At 42.6% G+C, this 13,443-nt stretch overlaps 1 protein-coding gene across 2 annotated transcripts in view; it reads right to left on the bottom strand.

Moving 5' to 3' along the window:
* CAMKMT (calmodulin-lysine N-methyltransferase) overlaps positions 1 to 13,443 on the bottom strand; it is a 596,098-nt gene that overhangs the window by 33,264 nt on the left and 549,391 nt on the right. Inside the window, exon 10 of one of the 2 annotated variants that reach the window (XM_040351550.1) lies at positions 3,342 to 3,547. In XM_040351550.1, coding sequence (XP_040207484.1) covers positions 3,365 to 3,547 — 183 coding nt within the window. In that variant the 3' untranslated portion in view covers positions 3,342 to 3,364. The remainder of the gene's footprint in view (positions 1 to 3,341; positions 3,548 to 13,443) is intronic. The other variant, XM_040351549.1, reaches the window with a different exon arrangement.

The following is a 13,443-nucleotide window of genomic DNA, read 5'->3' as shown; positions in this document are numbered from 1 at the left end:
TTGATCAATTTCTGCCGCTCAGATAAGTTATCACTGAGACCACTGATCTTTTTAGCTAATTCTTCCCAATGACCACAAGTGTATGGAGCTTTCTTCCCACTGTCCATCACACTAACGTATCATGAGTTGTAGATAGTATAGTCATTTTTTAGCAGGCGTTCGCTGAGACCAGAATGTTATTTTAAGGATTCCTCTGTGTTCAAAAAGGTTGAGAAAGGCTGGTCTAGTATGAGATGTCTTCATATCTGTTTGTCTCTTGCATGCCTACATCTAGTCTCTTGTAACAGAACCACAGTCTCTGTCTGTCTCCTGTAGCATGTCTGCAGTCTCTAGCAGTCTCCTATAATGTAGTCATGAGTCTCCCACAGACTTCTGTAGCATTACATACAGAAGACATATGCTGTTAGAAATTATGGGGCCCCGTACAACTATCCTGACCGATTCCGAGTATTTGCGGGAGTACTCGTACTTCCGCAAATACCCCCGATACCGAAATAGAATACTCCCCCCCCCCCCCGCCGCCACATCCCGCCGCTACGACGCATCCCGCCGCATCCCCGCTTGGATAATACGGGCGGGGAACATTACAGCATTCATTTGAATAGCTGTAGCCTTTCCGCCCCGCCGCGTATAGACACACCCCTAGCTCGGGTGAACTGTCCAAATACCGAGCAAGGGGGAGTGTCTATACGCAGCGCGGCGCGAATCATTACAGCTATTCAAAGCTGTAATGTTCCCCACCCGTATTAACCAGTCGGCGGCAGCGGGGATGCGGCGCGATGCAGGTAAGGGGGACATGGCTGCATATGGGGGACATGGCTGGATATGGGGAGACATTGCTGCATATGGGGAGACATTGCTGCAGATGGGGGACATGGATGGATATGGGGAGACATTGCTGCATATGGGGAGACATTGCTGCATATGGGGGACATGGCTGGATATGGGGGGAGACATGGCTGCATGGGGGGGGGGGCATGGCTGGATATGGGGAGACATGGCTGCATATGGGGAGACATTGCTGCATATGGGGGACATGGCTGGATATGGGGGGGGGCATGCCTGCATATGGGGGGAGACATGGCTGGATATGGGGGGAGACATGGCTGGATATGGGGGGAGACATGGCTGCATATGGGGGGACATGGCTGCATATGGGGGGACATGGCTGCATATGTGGGGGGACATGGCTGCATCTGTGGGGGGACATGGCTGAATTTGGGGACACATTTAAAAAAAGGATCGGTATTCGGTATCGGCGAGTACTTGAAAAAAGTATCGGTACTCGTACTCAGTCCTAAAAAAGTGGTATCGGGACAACCCTAATCCTGATGATGCACCCCCATTCCCCTGGGTTGCAGCAGAACAGCAACACTGACTTCATTTGCCTACTCCCCAAATATGAAAAAGAAAAAGTCCCCCCTCTGCACCCACTTCCTGGGCCCCTCTGTTGCCTGGGGCCCAGGAAATGTAATTTAAGCCCTGGTAAGAGAGTTGGAGTGGTCTAATCAAATCCATTTATTCATTTAGGCAGACATTAACAATAAAGCTGCCCTGGGCCCCCCTGTTTAGCTGATGTGACCTGGGCCCAGTACAACAGGACCAGTTGTACTGCCTTATCAGCGCCTCTGATTACATATGCTGAATATCATAAGCAACCCTTTGGCGATCTCAGGGATTAATGACGCCCCTAAATCTTCTTAGTTGACTACCACTGTTATAGAATATCCAAGTATAGTGTACAATGGATAGTAAGCTCTTCCTGGGAAAGGAAAGATGTGCAAAGTCAATGGCCCGGATTCACAGAGCAATTGCGCCTGCGTAACCATAGTTACGCAGCGCAATTGCTTGCTTGCGCCGGTGTTACGAATGCTCCTGATTCATTACATCGTAACACCAACTGCAGCCTAAAATCTGCGTGGCATAAGGCTCTTATGCCACGCAGATTTTAGGCTGCATTCTTGCGATGACCGCTAGGGGGCGCTCCTATTGTGCTCAGTGTATAGTATGCAAATTGCATACGAACACTGATTCACAATGTTGCGCGAGCCCTGCGTACGCAAGTTACGTCGTTTCCGTACGGCGTGTTTAGCGTAAGGCTGCCCCTTCTAATAGTAGGGGCAGCCAATGCTAAAGTATACCCGCCGTTCCCGCGTCGCAAAATTTGAATTTCACGTCGTTTGCGTAAGTGATTCGTGAATGGCGCTGGACGCCATTCACGTTCACTTTGAAGCAAATGACGTCCTTGCGACGTCATTTGCCGCAATGCACGTCGGGAAAGTTTCCCGACGGCGCATGCGCTTTACGATCGGCGCCCATTCATATTTTGCTCATCATTATTTGCCAGAACTTGCTTTCAAGTTACAGGATATCAAGAAAGTATCCTTTATATTTGGTAAGGCAAGTGTGGGACACATTACTTGAAAATAAAAATGCGGGATCATTTAAATTGCGCGCACTTACGCCGGGCAATTTTGCCGGCGCGCCCTCGCAATTTACGGAGCTACTGCTCCGTGAATCGAGGGCAGCGGCGCAAATTTGCGGGGGCGCAGGGCAAAATCGTTGCCCTGTGCCTCCGTAATTTATGCGCAAATCTTACTGAATCTGGGCCCATGTTTTCTGTAAAGCACTGAATTTGTTGGTGCAATATAAGTGAATGCAAATAACACACCATTCATTTACACTTTGTAAAATGTAACATACATACCTAGTCAGTACAAAAAAGTAAGCTTTCTAGGCATGCTATATTTTTAGCTATATATATATATTTTAAGCTTCTGATTTTACCACTAACATGGCTGTCTGTGTTATATACCTATATATAATGATGAGAAGAGCACTGATAGCAGGGGCTTTATGTAAGCAAGCTTAGAAATCACAGATAAGTGCTTTTGACCTAAATCTTGTGGCTCCTCAATCTGACATCTAACCTCACAGCTGTGAAATGCTGTTTGAGATTTAGCACTTCGAATCTGCCAACTAACCCAGCCATAAAGCTTGCCGCTATAAGGATTTAAGTTATGATATAACACAATTAGACACCGGCCTTCTGTTTGTTTCAACACATACTGCCGCTAGATTAGCCTAACATTTGTTTATAGTCATTTTACAAGCTTGTTGATTCGCGGCTTATATGTGCCGTACACAATGCCTCCGACAAATAATGCAGCAAGACGACTTTTTTTTTTTTCACTATGGTAACTCCAATAGAAGATCCTTCGGTTAAAACCTGCTAGACGTGCGGAGATAAAGGACGGTTTAACAGCAAAAACTAATCACATATAAAAATAGCGCTTGAGTAGCAGCACACCTTAGGACGGCTTTAATCAAACGTTTGTTACCTGCCAAAAAGACCATGATCTCTTCAAAATGCAATGTGGATTAAAGTATTATCTGTCGCAAGCAGAGAACCAACCTTGGAGTGGAAGTTGGAAATATTCTCATCGTAATTTTCATGTCTTTGGATAGAAAAGCCAGCCGCCTCTGCTAGATTGCAGAACTGGTTTAAAGTGTTCCCTCTCCGAGGAGCAAATACCATTGCTTTTCCCTGGAAGGATAAAGAAGGAAAAATAAATAAATTATCTAGAAGCAAGTTGGTGGGCAAATAGCTTTACAATTAGAATACTCTTAAATGGTTGCATTCAGGCGGTAAGCTGTTATGAAAGACACATTCCACCCAAGCTAGGTGACTGGGCTTTTTTTTATATTTTACATATTTATGAGATTGTAGCCAATTGGTTTGTAAGAAAAGCTGTTAATTTAAAGCATTCTTTCTCAACTGTTTACCCCAGAGGAACCTATAAAATAATTCTCAGGTCCTGTGGAACCCCTGCTGAAACCAATTAATTGGAGTAAGTAGGAAAATTCCGCTTACATTGTTGGTTAGCTGGAAAAGGCTTCTTACATTGGTGGTCAGAGAGAAGAATGTCCCTGACATTGATGTTCAGAAGGAAGAATCCCCTCTCTACAGTGGTGACTACAATATCAAACTTTACAGATAGCTAAAAAAAGACCATTGGTGTCAGGCCGATGGCTCTGCCAAGTGGCACTAGCCCCAGAACTATGCTGGCACCAGTAAATGAGAGGGCAATCAGCTACAGCTTGAGGAACCTGGAGAAATGCAGGGTTCCATGGAACCCTGGTTGATAATGGCTATTTAAAGTGTTACTAAACCCAGGATCTTGCATTCACTATATCTGGTCTCCCACAGAACATGGAAAATACCTTTTCTCATCAGCAGTATATAGTAGTCTTGTGACTTATATCAGTGCCTGGTTAAAGCTTGTGGAGGAGTTTTCGTTCTACTCTGACTGTCCTATGAGGCTGCAGGACCCCTGATCCTCTATTTGGACAGTGCTGATTGGCCTTGTCCTGATCACATGCACCCGCCGATGAAAAAACAGGGAGAAAACCTCTATAGCAAGACACACCAAACTGAGCATGTGCAGAGTGACTCCAAAGGCCTGTCTTATCAGGAGATGGATTAGGAACAGTGGAAGAAGGGTTGGATCAGAGAAGAGAGGATCAAACAGCCTTTTTACAAAATGCGGAGGATAAAACCATTCCACGGTGAGTATAAGTAGCATGTTTTACTGCCTATACAGATTGATTTTACTGTTGTGGGTTTAGTAACACTTTAATGAAAAGCCTGTTCTGAGAGAAAATGGAGGCTGCCACTGCTGATCTCTCTTTTTTTTTTATTTATTTTTTTAAAGACTAGTTAACTACCTCAAGTACTTTAGGGCTGATTTACTAAAGCCAAATTGGCTGTTGACTTTGCAATGTAATTTGCACTTTGAAAGGCAATTTTCTGAAGGTTAGTGAAGACGGTGAAGGGTCACTTTGCAATGAATACCCATTCACATGCAAGGAAAATAGGAAACAGTATTTGTGCTTGCACATGACTGGATGATAAACATCAGCAAAGCTTCACTGTATTCACTAAGCTAAGTAAGCTAAGAGAAAATTCCACAGCCAACCAGCTGCCGTTATTCACATGGCGCTCACCAGGGGGCCAGCCATCTGAAAAGTCGCGGCATCGGCAATACATAGATTCATGCAATGCATGAATCTATGTATTGTATTCAGTGGCGGTGCGGGAGCGAGAGGGGGCTACGCTCCGGCGCCCTCTATGGACGCACTGCCACTGCTAGTCTTTATTCTTTTTTTGGATCCATCTCAAAAGTCTCTCTTGGTTCTTTTTTATTACAGGTTATGCTAGGTGGACTCTTTCAGAGCTCTGGGTCCTTGGAAATTGAGGCTCAAGTAGTAACTGTATCTTTATATTCCAAGGCAGGGCAATATGGAAAGGTTGTCCTGTGTATATTTTCCACTCAACCAATCATTTACATCTCCATATGCAGGGCACACAGCTTGCTTCCTCTAAGGCCTAGTACACACGAGAGGATTTATCCGCGGATACGGTCCAACGGACCATTTCCGCGGATAAATCCTCTCGAGGATTTCCGCGGATTTGGATCCGATGGAGTGTACTCACCATAGGATCGAAATCCGCGCCGAAATCCCATCGCGATGACGTGTCGCGCCGTCGCCGCGATGATGACGCGGCGACGTGCGCGACGCGGTCATATAAGGAATTCCACGCATGCGTCGAATCATTACGACGCATGCGGGGGATCCAATCGGACGGATTGATCCGGTGAGTCTGTACAGACCAGTGGATCAATCCGTTGGGATGGATTCAAGCTGATAGATTTGAAAGCATGTCTTCAAATTTGTATCCGCTTGAAATCCATCCCAGGGGATAAAAATCAGTGGAAACAGATCCGCTGGGTTGTACACACCAGCGGATCTATCCGCTGGAACTGATCCGCAGATCAATTCCAGCGGATAGATCCTCTCGTGTGTACGGGGCCTCAGCCTTGCACTCTTTGTTCCAGCAACCAGCATATTTAGGGGTGCCTCCCTGGAGGAAAGACTCCTCAGCATCCTTCCCTTCATCTTGGGCTCTAGGCCTGTGAGTGACACAGATCTTCCATGGCAACATTCTCATAGGGAAAAAGCCCACTAGGGAAGAGACAAAACAGGAAATGTCCCAAATATTTTACAGTTCTCCCAGCATGCACAACAAATCTGCTGATTGGCTGGCCATCAAACACACATAACACCGAATTATACCTCTCTAGCACACCCCCCTGGAGCAAAGTCAAACTAAGGTGTCTGTTTAATAAACTGTGAAGTTTTTTCACAGTTCAGTTCACGGCAGTTCTCAGAGGAAAATTATCTCCTCTGCAGCCGGTTTAATAAACTGTGAACTTCAGTTCTCAGAGGGAGAACAGAGGAGAAATGTTTCCTCTGAAAACGGCTGAGATCTGTGCAAAAGTGAGCGGGCTGCCTGTAATCTTGTGAGATATTGTGAGATTACAGTGCAGCCGAGTTCAAAAAGTGAAACTAAAGTTTAAAAGAAGATCTAATTACATGTTTTCAGATAACATGTGATAACTATATATCCTGTATACATACACATGGGTGTGTGTGTGTGTGTGTGTATATATACTGTATATATATATATACATACACACATATATACAATATTTATATATATATGTATACATGTACAGTATATATGTATATATACACAAATACATGAATATATATTCATGTGTTTGTGTGTATACATATATATATATATATATAAATATATATATATTGTATATGTGTGTGTGTATATATATATATATATATATATATATATATATACACTGTATATATGTATGTGTGTGTGTATACATATATATATATATATATATATATATATATATATATATATATATATATATATATATATATAAATATAAATATATATATATGTGTGTGTGTATATATATATATATATATATATATAAATATATACACACACACATGTGTACAGTATATGGATACTGTATATATGTGTGTATGTGTATATTTATATATATATATATATATATATATATATATATATATATATATATATATATATATCAATATTTTATGTTGTTAATATTTTTTTTAAACCCACTGGTGCTGATATTAGGCAGAAATAAGCCTTCTTCCTCTTATCACACCAGCTTCTCTCCCAGATTCTCCACCTCTGAGCTGGTGAATCTGGAAGGGAGATATTTCAGTGGAAGAGCTGTGAAATCTTCAGATCTCGGTTTATTAAACTGGCCATTTGTGACAAAACAGCCGTGTGCTGTGATGAGAAGTGAAGAACATGTTCTCTGCTCCTTATCTCCGTTTATTAAACCGGTAATGCTCTGTGATAAGCCGTGATCATCATGATCACGGCTTGATCAATTTATTTTAAAACAACGTTTTTTTCATGCTGAAAAATGATCGTGTGTACGCGGCATAAGGCCTCGTACACACGGTTCGATTGTTGTACGACCGAGTGTCTGATTTTTGTCTAAAGCGCCTGTAGGATTTTGTCTAGCATACTAACTATCCAAATACCGTCATTTGACAAACACTAACGTTGTGACATACTATGTGAATATAAAGAGGAAATTAATTTCTCAAGTGCCACCCTTTGGGCCCCTTCTGCCAATTTTGTGTTAGTAGAAGTTTGGTGAGTGTTGATTCACGATTTTCAGATGGTACAAAACAAATGCCTTTTAAAATACGTTTGGCATAACTACATCAGTATCACCAGCAAAGCAGCTTTATAATTATCCCATTAAATAAGATGAGAATGTGCACTACATATTGACATTTCATCAATTACCGCATCACAAATGTTAATTCTAAATTACGAACAGTAGTTTACAAGGCCGAAATCTTCCCAGTTGTTCCTTGATTCTGATCATGCGTGTTTGTACTTTCGACTTTTGTTCGAAGATTTCTGTACTGACCTTCCAAAAATCAGACGCTCGTTCACATCCAACAAAAATTTTATAGCCTGCAAATCCAGCTTTTGTCTGACGAAGAAGTCAAATCAGCTGTCGAAAGCACTGTACTAACAATCTGACAATCCACAGACAGCTCGCCTTACAAATTTTCCCTTCTAATTTTTGTCCCGTGTGTACGAGGTCTCACAGGCTTTCTTCTAAGATTGCCCTGTATTTGGCTCCAGCCATCTTCCCATCACAGCTAAAGAAAAGCATCCACACAACATGATGCTGCCACCACCATGATTCACGATGGTGATGGTGTTCAGAGTGATGTGCAGTGTTACTTTTTCGCCACACATAGCATCTTGCTTTAAGGCCAAAAAGTTAAGTTTTGGTCTCATCTGACCAGAGCACTTTCTTCCACATGTTTGCTGTGTCCCCGACATGGCTTCTCACAAACTGCAAACAGGACTTCTTATGGCTTTCTTTCAACAATGGCTTTCTTCTTGCCACTCTTCCATAATGACCAGATTTGTGGAGTGCATGACTAGAAGTTGTCCTGTGGACAGATTCTCCCACCTGAGCTGTGGATCTCTGCAGCTCCTCCAGAGTTACTATGGACCTCTTGGCTGCTTCTCTGATCAATGCTCTCCTTGCCCGGCCTGTCAGTTTAGGTGAACAGCCATGTCTTGGTTGGTTTGCAGTTGTGCCATACTCTTTCCATTTTCGGACGATGGATTGAACAGAGCTCTGTGTAATGTTCAAAGCTTGGGATATTTTTTTATAACCTAACCCTGCTTTAAACTTTGCCACAACTTTATTCCTGAGCTGTCTGGTGTGTTCCTTGACCTTCATGATGCCGTTTGTTTACTAAGGTTCTCTAATAAACCTCTGAGGGCTTCACAAAACAGATGTATTTATACTGAGATTAATGTACACACAGGTGGACTCTTTTTACTAATTAGGTCAATTCTGAAGGCAATTGGTTCCACTACATTTTGTATCAGAGTAAAGGGGGCTGAATACAAACGCACGCCACATTTTTTCAGATATTTATTTGTAAAAAATGTTGAAAAACATTTATAATTTTCCTTCCACTTCACAATTATGTGCCACTTTGTGTTGGTCTATTACATAAAATCCCAATAAAATAAATTAACATTTTTGGTTGTAGCATGACAAAATGTGGAAAATTTCAAGGGGTATCAATACTTTTTCAATGCACTGTATATTGGGTAGCACAAAAGGGCATGCTTAAATTGTAATTAACACTTAAACTGAATTAAAAAATGGTCAGTGCATCTACCAGCATATGGAAAATTACATTTTCTATCTACTACCAATTTACAAGGAGATTTTTTTTTTAATAACAATGTATGGCAAAATAATTACACAGTAAAAATAGTATAAAAAGTTTGGTTGTAGAAGCCAGCACTGTAGCTATATAGAAAATAAGTTTCTCCTTACATATGCTCTTGAATGATACATTCATACTCTTGATTTTAAAGGCTTGAGAACATATTCTGTATTGTTATAAGGAGTATTCACCTTCAGGTCACGTGCCCGAACATCAGGATTTGGAAGTGAGTGCTATGGAAGCCCAATTATTCTTGAAGTACGGGGTCACCAGACAATAAATATAATTAAACAAAGGGAGGAAATAGTGCTTGGCATTATAGCAGAGAAAATCTTGGGCAGAGTGTCTCAGCAAAAACCCATTAGAGGAGATTGAATCCACTACAAAAATTGTATTGAGCAGATCAGAATTGAACTGTGGAAAAGCTGCATCCATTTCAATCTGTGGAAGAAGTGATTTCTGTGCCCATCTCTTAAACACTCTGGGGATTGAAGCCATAGCGTCTAGCTCATAACTCAAGCTTAGAGTTACAGACAGAGGAGAGCGGATTTAACCAAAAATAAGAATAATATTTTAAAAGGTAGCAAGTGTTTTTCTATCAGTCATTGACCATCTGTATATGGATCAACTCTGCAAACCTCTTAATAGTTAATATGTATTACTGCAAGTTTCAGGTTTTCATGTTATTCTTCACCCTCATTGAGGATAACACATACACTACAGATAATTAAAGATTGGATTTCCCAATCTTTTTACTGTTAAAGGTCTGTGAAGTCTCAAGCAGCAGTAATTTATATAAAGCTGCTCCTTCTATAGACATGGTGAAGACACATACTGGAAGTCTTCAGCTGCTGTGTAAAGGTGAGGTTTGGGCTTCTGGTGTGTTGTTGTACTGTACCTGTACGGAGCAAAGGGCTGCCTATGACACCCCGCAACACCGATCAAGGTAAAGAGTCTCTCACGGAGACTCTTTACCATGTGATCAGCTGTGTCCAATCACGGCTGATCACGATGTAAACAGGAAAAGCCGGTAATCTGCTTTTCCTCATTCGTGTCTGTGAGACGCGAGTAGAGGAGAGACGATCGGCTGCTTCTGTGACAGGGGGGGTTTGTGCTGATTGATTATCAGCACAGCCCCCCCGAGGATGCCCACTGGACCACCAGGGATGCCCACTGGACCACCAGGGATGCAAAAAAAAAAAAAACACAGGTATGCCACCCTAGACCACCAGATATGACAATGACACAAAAAATGGATGCCAATCAGTGACCGCAATGGATGCCAATCAGTGCCCACAATGGGCATCACTGATTGGCAGGCATTGTTTGCCACTGATTGGCATCCATTAGTACAACACATACGATAGTGCCCATCTATGCCCATCTGTGCCACCTATCAGTGCCCATCCATGCCGCCTATCAGTGCCCATCCATGCCGCCTATCAGTGCCCATCCATGCCGCCTATCCGTGTCCATCCGTGCCGCCTATCCATGCCGCCTATCTGTGCCGCCTATCCGTGCCACCTATCCATGCCCATCCATGATGCCTATCCGTGCCCATCCATGCTGCCCATCAGTGCCGCATATTAGTGCCCATCAATGCCACCACATCAGTGCCACCTCATCGGTGCCCATGAGTGCCACCTTATCAGTGCCCGTCAGTGCAGTACCATCAGTGCCCATCAGTGAAGGAGAAAACTTACTTATTTACAATGTTTTATAACAGAAACAAAAAAATATTTTTTTTTTTAAATTTTCGGTCATTTTTTTATTTTTTTTGCAGAAAATAAAAATCCCAGAGGTGATCAAATACCACCAAAAGAAAGCTCTATTTGTGGGAAAAAAAGGACGCCAATTTTGTTTAGGAGCCACGTCACACGATTGCGCAATTGTCATTCAAAGTGCAACAGCGCTGAAAGCTAAAAATGTATCTGGGTGGGAAGGTGTATAAGTGCCCTGTATGGAAGTGGTCAGGGCTTTTTTTCAGGGGGAACTTGGGGGAACTCAGTTCCACCACCTCTGGCTCAGACCCTTTGGTGCCTGCTCACCACAATCACTTGTAAACACAGAAGTCTGGTTTCTGTGTTTACAAGTGACAGCTTTGTAACCCCCTGAACTCTGCACTCTGTATGTAATGCAATTCTGGTATTTAATGCCCCTTTAAGACCCTCCTACTGTTTGTGAAATCTGAACGGGTCGTGATTGAGTTCCTGCACCTATTTTCTGAGAAAAAAAGCTCTGGAAGTGGTTAATAACACACATGTAACACTTAGCTCTGATCCTCTTCTTTTTGGGTCCCCGCCGGTGGTCCTGGCTGAGTGCCCCCAATAGCAAGCCTCTTGCTTGCTCTCGATCTGCACTCCTGCAATAGGACATTGTCTATTCACAGATAGAGTGCAAGTCACCCCTCTTCTCTCCTCATTGGGTCACTGGCTGTGACAAACAATGGCTCTTGCTGCTGTGTGAACCAATGAGGAGATATTTATAACTTTTTCTCACATTGTTTTTTTTATTTTTTTTTCATTTTAATGTGGTAATTAATTTATTATGGGGATGAGGGTCCAGATCTTTGAAACATCCATTGCCTTTTAGTGCAAGGTCTACTTCAAATATTAATTTTGATATCTGATATTGTTAGTTATAACAGAGATCTGAAAGACAGATACTTCAAATAACTTGTCAGATTATTAATTAGGAGAATAATTAATTGATGGGTACATCATTAAATAGATTTATGGTTACACAATTGAAGATAGTTACATAGATAATAGCTAATGGAAAGGTTGAGTATACCTAACTGACAGATAATTATCATATTAATAAATAAAGAATTGTTAGAAAGGGAACTCAGATGGCTGATGTTTGATAGACACAAGAAAGTCTCTACAACATAAAAGAGGTGGGGACCTTGTTGTAATAAGTGGATCTTGCTGATTACACCAGAGATGCTTTAGCATTGTCAATAACCTTTGGGCCAGATTCACAGTCAGCGGCATAAATGTAGGCGGGCGTAGCGTATCGTAGTTACTTAGAGAGGCAAGTGCTGTATTCACAAAGCACTTGCGTCTAAAGTTACGGCAGCGTAGCGTAATTTTGCCGGTGTAAGCGCGCCTAAATCAAATGAGGAACAGGGGGGCGTGTTTTATGTAAACTAATCATGACCCCACGTAAATGACGCTTTTTTCGAACGGCGCATGCTCAGTATCACGTCGAAACAGGTTCTAAGTTTTTTCACCGATGGGAAAAAAACTGATGGGGCCCACTTACGATCGGTTCGTCTGATGAAAACGGTCCATCAGACGAACCGATCGTGTGTACGCGGCATAAGACTGGGTATAGATGGGTCATTTTGTTTTCAAACAGTCAGCAGGCTGAATCGAGGGTGGATAAGGAATTCCATGACCCCCCCCCCCCTATTGTGCTGTAGTATTCTGACAGCGGGACTCATCCACAGTCAGAATACACTGATCAGTGCTGCAGAAAATTGGCTGCAGCCGCTGGTTGAATAACATTTTTCCAATATTCCTGTTTGAAAAAAGTTGATCATGAGATCCACTTCTGTCAAGTGGGGATGGCCAAAGAACAGCCCAGCTGAACAGCAGGACTCAAGCCGCTGGTGTATATATTACCGTATGTGGCCGGAGGTCCGGGGGCGCTGGTGGCTCCCAGCGCTTCATAAAGAAGTCGGAGATACTCCCAGCTGGGTGAGGCGGGTGTAACATGCGTCAGAGCACCCGAAAGTGTCAACAGTTCCCGAGTGTCTCTGATGGTCACCAGCGCCACTGCACCTCTGGACACATACAGTACTGCATACACCAGCGCCCCCCCGCACCTCTGGCCACATACAGTACTGCATACACCAGCAGTGGTTATGAAACGAATAATCTGAGTTTCCATTATTTCTTATGGGGAAACTCGCTTTGATATACGAGGGCTTTGGATTAGAAGCATGCTTCTTTTTTTTTTATTACTGACATGGGCCACTTTGTACTTGCAAAGTATTGGAGAGTCTGCCTTTACACCTACATGAACTTTAATGGCATCCCGCCATTAAAGTTCATGTACGTGTAAAGGCAGGCGTTCCAATACTTTTGGTAATATAGTGCATGATTTATCCTAAAAGGCTGAATGCACAAAACTGGCACACCAACTATGGCAGTTATCCATTTTGATTAAAAATTCTGCTTTAATAATAATAACGCAAACCACTATTGCAATTGGAATGCCAGTGTTGCACAGAAAATATTTGCAACA

Source organism: Rana temporaria, chromosome 4 (assembly GCF_905171775.1).
Source record: "Rana temporaria chromosome 4, aRanTem1.1, whole genome shotgun sequence".
NCBI classification, from domain to species: domain Eukaryota; kingdom Metazoa; phylum Chordata; class Amphibia; order Anura; family Ranidae; genus Rana; species Rana temporaria.
The sequence above is the reverse complement of the archived record's forward strand: the minus strand, read 5'-3'. Positions and strand labels throughout refer to the sequence as shown.